The sequence below is a fragment of the Lutjanus erythropterus genome, chromosome 2 (genome assembly GCF_056507025.1).
Source record: "Lutjanus erythropterus isolate fLutEry1 chromosome 2, fLutEry1.hap2, whole genome shotgun sequence".
In the NCBI taxonomy this organism is placed as follows: Eukaryota; Metazoa; Chordata; class Actinopteri; order Lutjaniformes; family Lutjanidae; genus Lutjanus; species Lutjanus erythropterus.
This window is the reverse complement of record NC_139318.1, coordinates 45664053-45679231: the sequence shown is the minus strand read 5'-3', so window position 1 is coordinate 45679231 and position 15179 is coordinate 45664053. Positions and strand designations below refer to the sequence as shown.

The window sequence follows — 15179 nt, the reverse complement described above, 5'->3', positions numbered from 1 at the left end:
AGGCATTCATCAGCAGCATCAATGGACTTGTTGAGGCGAATCCAGTAATCCATAGCATTCTCTTTGGCATGTGGAATGGTGCTGTAGAAATCTTTCATGGGTAAGTTGGAGTATGACAGCTCACTGAAGTTACCTTTCAATATGTCAAACCCAGCTGTGGGAAGGTCAGTTGCACTCAGTTCAGGGCGACTGCGGAGAGACACTTTTACTACATCTCTAGCTTTGCCTGTTAGCCTTGACATTATCAGATCATACATTTCAGAATGAGTGTCACATTTCAGAATGAGTGTCACAAGTAACATTTCATCATGTCTTCCCATTCATGAACTGAGAATGTATCAGCATGGTCACCCCTGAAGTAAGGTGGAGGTTTGCTGTCAGACTGCACAACGACCTTCAGCTGTGACAAACTAGCATTACTGGATGACTGACTGGTAGGAGATTGAGGTTGGACCGTACTGGTCTGGCGCATAGTGCTGAGGTTGGCTGATATGTTTTCCCCAATCTGTTTGGCCAGATCAGTAATGATGTCTCCAAGAGCTTCAACAGAGATGACTTGTGTAGGCTTAGGGATTGATTGGGCAAATGGCGTAGAACTAGCAGAGGGGGCCAATGGTGGGTCAACAACTGACTGATCAACTGTGTAGTTGAGGACACTGGGGGACATAGACCTACCCCTACCATGACACAGTGAAGTGAGCTGCTGGCCCCTCCCCACCCCAAAACTGATATCACGTCCACGACCAGCCATAGTATGGACTGCAAATGTGTCTCCCCCTGACATTGCAAATACTGAGCAATATTAGCAGAGAGAAAACAAATTCCTTGAACCTGACCACACTGTGAACACTTATGTACAATTCAATAGTGTGAACTTAGCATGACATAGTATTTACAAAGTGCATAAAAACCCCAAATGGCAACTAAAATTAAATGTGCAACGAAGATGAAAGGGAAAATGTTGCAATACTGGCTTGAAATAAAGGAATACTCGATCAATAAAGATAAAAAGTCCATCAACACATATTCAGTTGGAATATCACGCCCTCTCAGACATACAGTGTCCTTTAATTTTTCATTTTTTTTCAAAATGTCCCCTTGAAATGACCAGCGTCACCTTTAATCAGATATTGACCAATAAAATAAAACAAAATGAGTCCTCTTTTTTAAAAATAAATAAATAAATGAATCAACCATTCCTCATTTCAATCATTTCATCTCATTTCATCGTTTCTTTCTTGTTTTCTCTCTTTTTTCTTTTTAATGACCCAAGCGTCCCTTTAATGCACTGGCTGGCCACATAAACTCAGGAAAGCATGAGAGAAGGAAAAAAAAAACGAAGAACACGCCCTCCAAAACAGTGCACGAGCCTCCCTTTAATCCTTTGATTGACACACCACAAGCGCCCGCGGGAGCGAGCACAGGTCCCCGAGGCCACACAGCGCAGGAAGGCGAGAAGAAGAAGAGGTGTGCCGGGCGTCAGCAGCTGCATCCCGGGCGACCAGACGGGCGTTGGTCGGAGATGCAACGGGTCAAACGGCACCAAGTGTAACCTGTGGAGTCTGGTGTTGTGTGCGTTGTGTTGAGATGAAGAAGCCCAAACTGCAGATATCTTTGGAGGCGGTCTCCGTTTATTTTCAACAGCTGACAGTAAGAAGTGAAAACAAAATCCTCCGTCAATTACAATCATATAACCTGAGCCCTTCTCCCATGGAGCACGACAGCAAAAGGGAGTACGGTTAAACACAGAAAACATACCTGACAGTAAGAAGTGAAAACAAAATCCTCCGTCAATTCCAATCATATAACCCGAGCCCCTACACAAATAAAGTGATACGAGTACATATTAGCATATAACATAACAAGTTTCGGCTGAAAAATGAACTCATTAACATAGGTCAACAGTGCTAAAATACTGAATTTCCCACAAAGAGCAATGTCGCTTACTTCTCCCATGGAGCACAACAGAAAAAGGGGAGAGGCAAGGCGGGAAACACCCCTCTATAGGAGGGGTACCCCCAAAGCTGAACGTAGTGGTACAGTGGCCGAGTATGAAACGAACACAGAACAACTATGGAGAACTAATTAGTCAGGTAACAACAACTGAACAAATTTTGTGTAACTATAATACTTAATATTGCACAAATACAGCTGACCTTTATACACACATTACTCTTGTATTATTGACCCTGTTACATTTATTCATCACTTCTGCTCCTCATTCATCCACTGATGTCAGTCAGCTGCCATTAAAGGTTCTGCTCTGACCATCAGGAACAATTTGGGCTTCAGTGTTTTACTCCAGGACACTTCAACATGTGGACAGGAGGAGGCGGGGATCAAACCAGCGACCCTCAGATTAACTGATGAGCTGCAGGTATGAAATGATTTGATGTCATTTTGTCTGGACTGTTACAGTTCTCATCATTCAGGCCTCAGACTGAAGTCACTCGTCTGTCTGCAGATCATCAAACCTGCTGCTGCTTGGATTTTAACTCATTACAGGAGAACACAAACAGAACCTTCAGTTCTTCACCAGCTGCCCGTCACTGTCAGAATTTAATTACTAATGTCACTTAATAGTGAAGCTGCCAAATACATTACAGATGATTGAATCTGTTTTGAGCTGCAGTTCAGCCTGAAATCATCAGTCAGGATCTCCTGGTTGTTTAAAGTCACCTGATGTGAGATCAGGATTTTTTGGTCAAAGCTTCTGAACTTTGAACACTTTTATAAAACTCACTTTATTGGACGGTCTTGTCCAATCAGGTCCCTTTTTAACTTGGTCCTTTTTAATTCTACTGTGTTGTTTTCTCATTATTTATCACATTTGTTTCACAATTTCATTGAGTTTCTCTGTAGCTTCATCTTATTGATCCAGATATAACAGTTTAATGTTCTCATCAATATTCTACTGATCAGTTTTATTTTGAACTGATATTGGAATGAAACTAATCTACGTTGACAGACAAGTAAAAATTAAATCAAAATATTAAAATAAAATAAAATCAGCATAGAACAGAGTGCAAGAAGTCGTCATTGTCCTCAGCAACATTAACTATAACAGTCATAATAATATAAAATTATTTTTCTCTTAAAGCTGAACAAGAGTTGAATCAGAATTCAAGACAAACTATTAATTGAACAGTCAGTGAACAGAATGATTGATTAATAATCAGTTCTGTCAGCATTAAAGGCCACTTGTTCTCTTCTGTTGTCACCTTGTTAACTCCAATCTGTGTGATAAAATCAAAGTACCTGAACAGAACCGACCTCATCACCACACTGAATATTTACATGGATGTTGGACCATTCTGCTAAATCACTCATTATATTCAATCATGACGTCCTCATGTCTTTTTTTCTTTGATTTATTGTGTCCTGAATTTTTCCTTGGACACTATTTGCACATGTTTTGATTTATTAAACACTGAGTGCTGTGAGATAATGGTAATGACTCTATATTTTTATATATTTATTGTTAGTTAGCTCAGTATTTCAGGGGGCAGCTGTGCTGTTGTCTTACTGTCCATGATGTTGACAGGTGATCTCATTCTGAGGACAGTATATGAAGACACTTGGTTAAGTTGAGGGACAGATTGTTGTCGTGGTGACGGGACAGTTTCCATATGAAAGCAGGATGAGCTTCATGCATATTAATCACTGAAACAACCTTCATTTTCAGCATCACAACTGTCTGCCTCAACACAACCAGAATACAAACCTCAACCTGAAACTAAGTTTAACTTTAACCTTAAAACCAGGTTTAACACTTAAACTGACTGAAATAAGTGAAGAGCAGAAAAAGTCCAGCAGAGTTTAAAACTCAGACTGACTTTTAAAAGATTTAACTTCTACACCCCATTTGTATCAGGGTTCCTGTTCAGCTCGACTGATTCAGGAGAGTTTTCATCTCCATTTCTCTCCGTCTGTGAATCTGCAGGAAAGAAAACAGTTTTATCCAAGAAAATTCCAAAATGACTTGATCCTAATGAGAAAATAAAACATCTGTCAAGACTCTAAACATGAGAAACATAAAGAATGTTTTGTGTTGTCTGTTCATCATAAATATGTTGATAAAATAAATTATTTAAACTTACCTTTCTTCCGTTTGATCAAACCCTTTTTGTAAAGCACAGCTAGAAGAATACCAACAAAAAGAACACCGAGAATGGGACCAACAATCCATCCAATAGGTGGCCCTGAAACAGAGAAGATAAAGTTGGTGTCAGAGTGAGAATGTAAGTGCAGATGATAAACAGCAGATTGGAGCTCACAGTCCACACAAAGAACAACTAAAGGTGTTGATGTTCCTGCAGATTCAAACCCCACTGGGATGAATCTCAGCAGGAACAGTGATGTCAGCTTGGATCTTATGTCCAGTTTCCTCCTGCTTGTCTTCACAGCTCAGAGGTTGGTTTTGGTTTTGCTCACAGTAGTGAGGAGGGTGATGTTGTAGCATGGTCCTGTTTCTGAGACGTGCTGCTCATCAGTATGAAGACTGTTTGAATCACTGTCCTGCCACCTCCACTTCAGCCTGTTTACATGTGACTGTTGTTAAACTGCTGCTGTGTCTGACATCTGCAAATGTGTGTGACAATCTGTCTACAGCCGAGGTTCTCTACACACTGAGCCCAGGACATCATGGACTCTGGATTACGTCTTAGAAACACGTCTTTACTTTATCACAGTTTCAGGAATTTCTCAATCTGTCATCAATACAGTCCATCTGTCTGTCCATCCTTTCATCTTAACATGCAGCTCAGATAACTTTGATTCACTGAGCTGGAAAACTACAAATCTGATGTACTTTACATGAGTATTTACATTTTATGTTACTTTATACTTCTTCTGGTATTTTTGTTTTTACTTTTTACTCTCCTACATTTATCAGACGTATATAGTAACTAATTACTTTGATATTACAACAAAACATGAGTAACTGATACTTCTGTACTTTTACTCAAGTGGACTTTTACTTGTAACAGAGTATTTTTACTTTGTGGTTTTACTACTTTTCCTTCAGTACAGACTGTGAGTTGTTCTTCCACCACTGACTGCTGCTCAGTGACGTCCAGATTAAAATCATGATGAATTATTCTGTTTTAGCCAACAAATAGAATCAGTATTTTATTTTTGGAAACTGTTTAAGAGTTTGATCATTTTGATTCATTATTTCTGAATTTGAATTCATCCTTCAGCATAAAATTCAAGTGTTTGATGGAGGGACACACAGGAAGACAGATTAGTGATTTGGTCTCATAATGATGTTTAACATTAAATCCTGCACTTTGTGAACCTCTGCTCTCATTCTTCCTCTGATCTCTGTAGATTCATGAAGTGGAGTCTCAGAGTCTCAGGATCAGAGTCAAGTTTTCACTCAGTTTCAAACATTTTCAACTTCTGCAGATTTCTTCATCATAATTTACTTTGTGTTCAGTCTAAAGACATTAAGATTTTTGGAAAGAATACATATATATTAAAATGGCTTGAATACAAGTATAAAATAAGTAATAATCTCACCTTTGCTTGGCTCTGGATCTGTGATCACTGAGTAAACAGACAACAAGTGACACATCAGTTATAAAGAACAATTACAGGATTATATATTTAACGTTGTGACGTTTTTGTTAATTTTCTTCTCTGCCTGTAAATGAGGATTAAAGTGTGTTTAAGTGGAACAGAAACATGAGGAACAGAAAGAAACAGAAAATAACATGTAGGATAATAATTAGACAATAATTTCTGTTAAACTAAAATAATACAAAAACTTGTTACCAAATATGAAATATAAGATTTTAAAAGTGTGTGCAGTCATTGTGTTATCAGGTTTTAACTGAGTCTCAGTGATAAACTCATATTAGACACATATGATCAGTCTCATGCTGCCAGAACAGAAAACTGATCATATCATTTGTTGTTGTTGTTTGTCATTTAGTTTTTAGTTTAAGTTCAGTGTAATAAATAAAATAATTGAACAACTTAAAGTTTTTCATCAGAGCAGCAACAATTAATCAATTAGTTGTCAACTATTAAATGAATCAATAAAGTACTTCGATAACAAATTAAGTGATTTGAGTCATTTTTTAAGGGAAAAAAGTCTCTTCTCTGATTTCAACTTTAGTCCTCTATGACAATAAACTGAATATCTTTGAGTTGTGGACAAATCAAGACATTTGAGGACGTCATCTTGGACTTTAGGAAACAGAGATCAATATGTTTTCACCATTTTCTGACATGTTATGAACCAAATAACTAATCGACCGATTGAGAAAATAATCAACAGATGAACTGATAATTCAAAGAAAATATTGTTAGCGGCAGCATGAACCTTTTTTTTTTTAAAAGGAGAGAAACAGAAATTAACAGGAAGGAAGGAAGATGAGAAGACAATAATCTCTATTGAATTAAAATAATATAAAAATGTGTTATGAAATCTGAAACATCAGGTTTTTAAAGGCGTACAGTCATTGTGTCATCAGGTTTTAACTGTCAGTGATAAACACATTAAACACATATGATCAACTTGTACAGATGTTTTCATCAGAATTCACAATCTGAACACAAACTGACTCAGAAAATGAATGACAATTAAAATTTTGATGACGAGAAAGAATCTCACCAGGGATGAGCACGTAGGTCTCAGCATAAGTCTGATGGTTGATTTCCTCCTGTGTGACGACACAGCGATAGTTTCCTGTCTTAGTCACAGTCGTGTTGAGGATGATGTCGTAGACGTCTCCTCTCTCTGTGATCTGTGGTTCTTCAGCAGGAAGGATGTTTCCAGAACTGTCCTGCCACTTTACTTTAGGTTTTGGAGAAGCTCCTCGAACTTCACACCGCAGCAGCTGAGCCCCGTCATCTGTTTTAAATGTGTTGACAATCAGCTCTAAATCTTCACCTGTGAACATAATAGAAACTGTAACTTATAAAGAACATTTACATGATTAGACACATAATACTTGGATTTTTTGTTCATCCTTCATCTGCTTGTGAATGAGGATTAAAAAAACAGGAATAAAAGTGATGATTCTTGCATCGATATAATTTTGTTCTTGTTGTTTTGGAACCTTTTTGTTCATTTGTATTTATTTTTTGGTTCAGTGTGTTTGTGACAGTTTTGTTTTGCTGACATTAAACATTGCTACTATTTATTGTTTCATGTGTGTCACTTCACTGTTTTTTAATCTTAATATTTGGTTTATATTTCATTTATTAGTTTTATTGATACAGTGTGATTTTAAACTGATGTCTTTTTTAATTGTTCTTGTTTTTGTGTGACTCCAGGAAGACTAACAGGGATCTTAATGAAGAATAGAAGAACAGAAAGAAACAGCAAAACAATCTCAGTCTTAATTAGACACAACAGCATTATTTGACAGGAGATCATATTTCAGACACATTTAACTTCTACCAAAAGTTTGGTGACGACGTACAACTCTGAAAATATTTGGACAAGTCTTGAATTTAACACAACAATTTTTCTTGTCTTGAAATAATTTCACATAAAATGTGTTGTCTCACATGTCAATAATAATTTCTACTGCATGAAAGTAATGGAAAAAGGTATTACAAAATCTGAATCATAAGCTCATAAAAGCACCTGCACCTCTTGTGTTACTGTATTACTTTTGTGTGACAGAAAACTGTTAAGATCTTAGAAAATTTAACTTTTGTGTGTGTTTTTTGATCTTCATATAATCCTTTTCAGGTTTCTGTCCATCGTCACACACACTTTCATCTTTCCTACATGAGTTTTCTTTTTGTATTTGTATTCTTTACAAACAACTAAATAAATATTCATATCAATATTTGTATATCTGTAATACAGTGGTATTAATTCCAAGTTTAAAGTGTCCAGTAAAAACTCCAGTTCAAATCCTTTATGTGCCTCCATGGTATCAGATTATTTCCAGGAACTATCTCTGTATATATTTAGAGTTAAAGTCTGCTCCTAGTTTTTACTTTCACTTCAGTTTCTAGTTCAGTTCAATAAAATCCTAAAATCCTGACTGACTAAAATCTTCTCTCCATGTCTGAGTGTTGTTTGGGCTCCTCTGATTGGTCGACTCTGCTGTTGCTGTGCTTTCTGTCTCCAGGGCTGCAGACCTGTTGGGAGGTTCATCAGCAGCATGGACACACCTGGACACCTCTGTGTCGTGTCTTTGCTTTCCTTTTCTTTGTTTTTACAGCAAAACATCCAGCGGCACATTTTCACTCATCCACTCCCGACACTACTGACTTTCCACATTGAGAACATGTGTTTGTTTGTGTGTCTCCTGTTTGTGTCTCAGTCTCACAGTCGGCCTGTGACAGTGTCTTTATGTTGTTTCTTATGTGATTCATGTGGAACTTTGCTGCTGCACTTTCTCATTGGGATCAATAAAGTTCTCTATCTAATCTATACAACTACAGATAATCAAACCTTCAGAGAGCCTCGCTGGATTTTGGTGGAACATGTGGAACAATAATTCTTCACTTTCACAACATTTTTTCTTTTCACTTGTGGAACAGAAATGTCTGTGATTCTAATGACTTCAGTCTCTAAATCGTCCTCGTCTTCATGTTTTCAATAAAGCTGTGATGATTAATTGATTAGTTGTCAACTATTAAATTAATCTTTAACTACACTGATAACTAATTAATTGGTTTGAGCCATTTTTTTGAGAAAAAAGTGTCCAAATTCTCTGATTTCAGCTTCTTAAATATCAATATTTTCTGATTTCTTTCCTTCTCTCTGACAGTAAACTGAATATTTTTAGGTTCTGGACAAAAGACATTTGAGGACGTCGTCTTGGGCTTTAGGAAACACTGATCAACCATTTCTGACATTTTATAGAGCAAACATTCATTTTCTTCTCTGCCTGTAAATGATGATTAAAGTGTGTTTAAAATGAAGAGAAACATGAGAAACAGAAAGAAAAAGAAAATAACATGTAGGATGATAATAATTTCAATTAAGCTAAAATGTGAAAATGTGACACAAAATATGAAATATAAGATTTTAAAAGTGTGTGCAGTCATTGTGTTTTCAGGTTTTAACTGAGTCTCAGTGATAAACTCATATTAGACACATATGATCAGTCTCATGCTGCCAGAACAGAAAACTGATCATATCATTTGTTGTTGTTTGTCATTTAGTTTTTAGTTTGAGTTCAGTTTAATAAATAAAATACATCTCACCACTGATGTGCACGAAGATCTCAGCATAAACCTGATGGCCGATTTCCTCCTGTTTGATGACACAGCGATAGTTTCCTGTCTTGGTCACAGTCGTGTTGAGGATGATGTCGTAGATGCCTCGTCTCTCTGTGATCTGTGGTTCTTCAGCAGGAAGGATGTTTCCAGAACTGTCCTGCCACTCAACTTTAGGTTTTGGAAAAGCATCAAGAACTTCACACTCCAGCAGCTGAGCCCCGTCATCTGTTTTAAATGTGTTGACAGACAGCTTTAAAGCTCCACCTGTGAACATAATAGAAACTGTAACTTATAAAGAACATTTACATGATTAGACACATAACACTTGGATTTTTTGTTCATCCTTCATCTGCTTGTAAATGAGGATAAAAAAACAGGAATAAAAGTGATGATTCTTGCATCGATATAATTTTGTTCTTGTTGTTTTGGAACCTTTTTGTTCATTTTTATTTATTCTTTGGTTCAGTGTGTTTGTGACAGTTTTGTTTTGCTGCTATTAAACATTGCTACTATTTATTGTTTCATGTGTGTCACTTCACTGTTTTTAATCTTAATATTTGGTTTATATTGCATTTATTAGTTTTATTGATACAGTATGATTTTAAACTGATGTCTTTTTTATTGTTCTTGTTTTTGTGTGACTCCAGGAAGACTAACAGGGATCTTAATGAAGAACAGAAAGAAACAGCAAAACAATCTCAGTCTTAATTAGACACAACAGCATTATTTGACAGGAGATCATATTTCAGACACATTTAACTTCTACCAAAAGTTTGGTGACGACGTACAACTCTGAAAATATTTGGACAAGTCTTGAATTTAAAACAACAATTTTTCTTGTCTTCAAATGATTTCACATAAAATGTGTTGTCTGACATGTCAATAATAATTTCTACTGCATGAAAGTAATCTAAAAATGTATTATAAAATCTGAACCATAGACTCATAAAAGCACCTGCACCTCTTGTGTTACTGTATTACTTCTGTGTGACAGAAAACTGTTCAGCTCTTAGAAAACTTAACTTTTGTGTGTTTTTTGATCTTCATATAATCCTTTTCAGGTTTCTGTCCATCCTCACACACACTTTTATATTTCCTACATGTCTTTTCTTTTTCTATTTGTATTCTTTGTGTGAAACAAACAATCTGCTAAATAAACATTCATGTCAATATTTGTATATCTGTAATACAGTGGTATTAATTCCCAGTTTAAATTGTCCAGTAAAAACTCCAGTTCAAATCCTTTATGTGCCTCCATGGTATCAGATTATTTCCAGGAACTATCTCTGTATATATTTAGAGTTAAAGTCTGCTCCTAGTTTTTACTTTCACTTCAGTTTCTAGTTCAGTTCAATAAAATGATAAAATCCTGACTGACTAAAATCTTCTCTCCATGTCTGAGTGTTGTTTGGGCTCCTCTGATTGGTCGACTCTGCTGTTGCTGTGCTTTCTGTCTCCAGGGCTGCAGACCTGTTGGGAGGTTCATCAGCAGCATGGACACACCTGGACACCTCTGTGTCGTGTCTTTGCTTTCCTTTTCTTTGTTTTTACAGCAAAACATCCAGCGGCACATTTTCACTCATCCACTCCCGACACTACTGACTTTCCACATTGAGAACATGTGTTTGTTTGTGTGTCTCCTGTTTGTGTCTCAGTCTCACAGTCGGCCTGTGACAGTGTCTTTATGTTGTTTCTTATGTGATTCATGTGGAACTTTGCTGCTGCACTTTCTCATTGGGATCAATAAAGTTCTCTATCTAATCTATACAACTACAGATAATCAAACCTTCAGAGAGCCTCGCTGGATTTTGGTGGAACATGTGGAACAATAATTCTTCACTTTCACAACATTTTTTCTTTTCACTTGTGGAACAGAAATGTCTCTGATTCTAATGACTTCAGTCTCTAAATTGTCCTCGTCTTCATGTTTTCATTAAAGCTGTGATGATTAATTGATTAAACTATAAAATTAATCTTTAACTACACTGATGACTAATTCATTGTTTTGAGACATTTTTTTTTGAAAAAAAAGGTCAAAGTTTTCTGATTTCAGCTTCTTAAATATAAATATTTTCTAGTTTCTCTCCTCTCTGACAGTAAACAGAATATTTTTGGGTTCAGGACAAAACAAGATATTAGAGGATGTTGTCTTGGACTTTAGGAAACACTGATCAACATTTTCACCATTTTTCGACATTTTATAGACTGAACAATGAATTGATCAATCAAGAAAATAATCAACAAAAATAAGATGAGGAATAATCTTACCTTGGCTTAGCTCTGCACCTGTGAACACAGAGTAAACAGACAAAAAGTGACACATCAGTTACAAAGAACAATTACAGGATTATAAATTTAATATTTGAATATTTTTGTTCATTTTCTTCTCTGCCTGTAAATGAGGATTAAAGTGTGTTTTAGAGGAAATCAGAAAATAACATGTAGGATAATAATTAGACAATAATTTCTGTTAAACTAAAATAATAAAAAAACTTGTTACTAAATATGAAATTAAGATTTTAAAAGTGTGTGCAGTCATTGTGTTATCAGGTTTTAACTCAGTCTCAGTGATAAACTCATATTAGACACATATGATCAGTCTCATGCTGCCAGAACAGAAAACTGATCATATCATTTGTTGTTGTTGTTTGTCATTTAGTTTTTAGTTTGAGTTCAGTTTAATAAATAAAATAATTGAAGAAGATAAAGTTTTTCCAAGTGTTGAACATTTCATGTATGTTCAGTCAGAGTGAGTTAAAATCTGTGATGATGTTTGATGATTCATGTTGTCATTATCACTCATCATAGTTTGACAAGTGAAGCTTTCACACTTGAACTCATTTGACACCAGTGTCATGTCTCATCATTTTCTCTGACCTCTTCTACTCACTCAGCAGCTCATATGTTGTGTTTTCTGTATCAAACTAGTTTTGTCAGTTGGTTCAATCAGCGGCTCCACAGTTACACCTGGTAGTTAGTATGTGCTCATATTTCTAACAACAAGATCAACTGTGTGGAAGAATCAGTTTGTGCTGGAACTCATTTTCATTTGGTGATGCAGAAATCTTCACTTATTAACCACATATATACCAACATATAACAAGGTCAAATTGTTTTGTTTTTCCTTTTAGTTTGTCATACCTATACATATACATGTATATGTATATGTATATACATATATATATATACTATGTTGAGTCTAAACCCAGGATTTTCAGTGTCACGAAGGTGGCTCTCTTTTAACCTGGTAACCATGGTAACTACTAACCTCACCTGGTCAGAGTTTCAAATTAAATCGTCTGTAAAACGCGCTGTTCTTTAACTAATTATTGTCCTTAGCTTTTAAACTGAGTGAGGACGTTAACATTGAAAAATTACTGAGCTGTATGTTGGTAATATCACCGAACGAATCCATATTAATGTAAAACTGTAACAGCAGCACAAACTGTCTGCATCGCGCTGTCATGATGGTAACCTCAGTTTGGTGATGCAGAGTCATTTTCCCCGTTTGCTCCAGATCATATTAACACTTTAAATTTTTACATCGTATATAATCCACACAGTAAAATAATGATGAAGCAACTACAGACACGTTGAATACTTTTTACTGTTTTCTGTTTTGTCTCGGTGATTTTGCAGCTCAGATCACTGATTAGAAAATTCATCATCATTTATCACAGACAATCTTAAATCAGTTACACTCATTTTACGTTGGTTTGGTCAAAAACTTCAGTGACGTCCACGTCTCTGTCATCATAGGACAGAGTCAGACAGACTTCATCATGTTTAAATCTGCTGTATGGAGTTTTATTGTTTAATGTGCAGTTTTCATGTTAGAATAAACGGCAGCATTAAGACCACATTTAGTCCATCAGTCATTTTCTGACATCATTCTTCTTCTACTGCTTTATTTGCAGCAACAATGTTGCTTTTTGCCGTAATGTATTTTGTATGTTTTCCACAACTCACAATTATAACAACTTGATGATTTTGACTTTAGTGGCTCGATCGCTTCATTTCATGCGGAAGAAGAGTCAAATGACGCAACAGACGCCCCTTTCATGTGAGCGCGCGCAGAGTCTGAAGACGAAAGCCTGGATTAACACAGTGAGTTGATAACCACCATCGTGATACCTGTTATCTCTGACTGAAGTTTTAGGCTTTGTTGATCCAGATCATGCAGAGAAAGTCTGGCTGTGTTGAGCTTCCTTCGTAGTACAGAACCTGCTGTCTACAGTGATTTTGTGTTAGTACGTTGAACAATGGCTCCCAGAAAATGATTGTTCGGGTGTGAGGGAAAGTTAACTTTGTTTAGCTTTCCTAAAGAGGCGAGCACCAGGCGGAAGTGGATAGAGTTGCTTTTTCCCGGCCAGCAAAGGAAAAATACCTCCGTGTTTGTCTGTCTACGGCACTTCACAGGGGACTGTTTTGTCAACACGGGCCAATACGAAGCTGGGTTAGCCGGTAGTTTAGTGTGATGATCAGTTTTCTCACCGGATGTTGTTCCAGAGCAGCTCAGCAGAGGAAGAAGAAGAAGAAGAAGAATAAGAAAATCCATGTTTATCGTGTTTGACAACTGAACTTCACCTCAACTGTCTTATCAGCGTTATACTCTCTGACAGCAGCCTGATTGAGCAATCACAAAACACTTTCGGTTTCTCAGCCCCTCACTTCCGGTATAACTCCAGAATAAAAGCATCGTTTACGCATTAACTACGACGCATGGATTTTTAGGAGAAAAATGATTAAGCTGTTTGTGAAAATGCTTCACCTGAACACGATAGTTCACACTTACATTGTGTGTATTTAACATTGTGCGTTGCTCTAAGTTCCTTTTTATTTTAAAACTAGATTTGTTTCAACATTTGTTTTTGTCAATTTAGTTTACATTTATTTCATTTATTATTTTACAATATTTTATTTTATTTTATGTTACTTTATTTTATTCTACACATTTATTAATTTATTAATTTATCTTAGTGTTGAGTATTATGTATGTTAAAAATAAAAAATGTCATTAAACTTAGTCATCAGAAAGTTTTGTATGAAAAAATTCAACCATCATGGCACAACTAGACCTTTACTGTTAATGAAAAAAATGTCTACTCCTCCTGACCTGTAGCTTTTATTTTATTTATTATTTTATTTCATTTACGTAGACATTTATTATATATATATATATATATATATATATATATATATATATATGTATATATATATATATATATATATATATATATATATATATATATATATATGTATATATATGTATATGTATATATATATGTATATATATATATATATATATATATATATATATATATATGTATATATATATATATATATATATTTTTTTTTTTTTTAAATTTTTTTTTTAATCATATTTGTTATTGTCTCACAGAACTGTACAGTGAGTATTATGTAAACTTGAAGTAATAAAGAAAAGCTCTGTGCAAAACAAAACAATCTACAGGGCCTCAAATTCAGTCACACCTTTACTGATAATGATTTACTTTACTGATTATCAACAGAAATTATTTCTCCAGAATAAAAGCAAAGTAAGTAATTTTTGCACAGAAAGGAAGTGATGTCATTTAGCAGCAAAACGCAGCCATTCTGGAGTCGGTTTGGTGATCCATTAGTGTGGCGCTTAAGTTCAATGAAAAAAACAATTTATTAATTTCTAATGCCACTTCTCGATATTTCTATTCAGTGTTTTATTCATGCCTCAATAACATTTTTGAGTCAGAATATTTTAATTTGGGGGCTTTTCCAAGCAATAATTTGTCATTATTTGCAGTTAGTAGCATCAATACATATTTTTGCCCCTTAAAGTCTAAAGGTTTATTTTAGCTGAGAGTTTTTAAGAGGTTAATTATTAATAAATTTGCTTCTGATGCTTCTGCTGAGATATATAGTTTTCTGATTTTAATGTCAAACACTTCTCCTGAGCAGAACTTTATCTTCACTGTCATTTCACA

At 35.5% G+C, this 15179-nt stretch overlaps 1 protein-coding gene across 5 annotated transcripts; it reads right to left on the bottom strand.

Moving 5' to 3' along the window:
• Positions 1–298: 298 nt before the first annotated feature.
• LOC146332299 (butyrophilin subfamily 3 member A3-like) lies at positions 299–14354 on the bottom strand. 5 transcript variants are annotated; one of them, XR_014772203.1, is made up of 9 exons: positions 13693–14352; positions 11467–11484; positions 9184–9462; positions 6623–6901; positions 5524–5550; positions 4101–4202; positions 3784–3937; positions 1759–1817; positions 299–1644 (listed from the first exon to the last, which is right to left on the bottom strand). XR_014772203.1 is itself a non-coding variant. In XM_084741386.1 (7 exons), exons 1-7 carry the CDS (start codon positions 13754–13756, stop codon positions 3855–3857), a joined length of 843 nt encoding a protein of 280 aa, XP_084597512.1. In that variant the 5' UTR covers positions 13757–14354; the 3' UTR covers positions 2842–3854. The 5 variants fall into 5 exon arrangements, 3 of the variants coding, with proteins under 3 accessions (XP_084597512.1, XP_084597498.1, XP_084597519.1); XR_014772201.1 differs by having other exon boundaries at positions 299–1817; XM_084741386.1 differs by lacking the exons at positions 299–1644; positions 1759–1817 and having other exon boundaries at positions 2842–3937; positions 5524–5541; positions 13693–14354.
• Positions 14355–15179: the final 825 nt, after the last annotated feature.

Excerpts from the sequence above, each read along its gene's own strand:
- LOC146332299 (XM_084741372.1), bottom strand. The coding sequence starts at position 13,756 with ATGGATTTTCTTATTCTTCTTCTTCTTCTTCTTCCTCTGCTGAGCTGC. Across the intron at positions 5,551-6,622 it reads GACCTACGTGCTCATCCCTG|TGATCACAGATCCAGAGCCA; the intron begins GTGAGATTCTTT and ends CTGTTTACTCAG. Across the intron at positions 4,203-5,523 it reads AGATCCAGAGCCAAGCAAAG|GGCCACCTATTGGATGGATT; the intron begins GTGAGATTATTA and ends TCTCTGTTTCAG.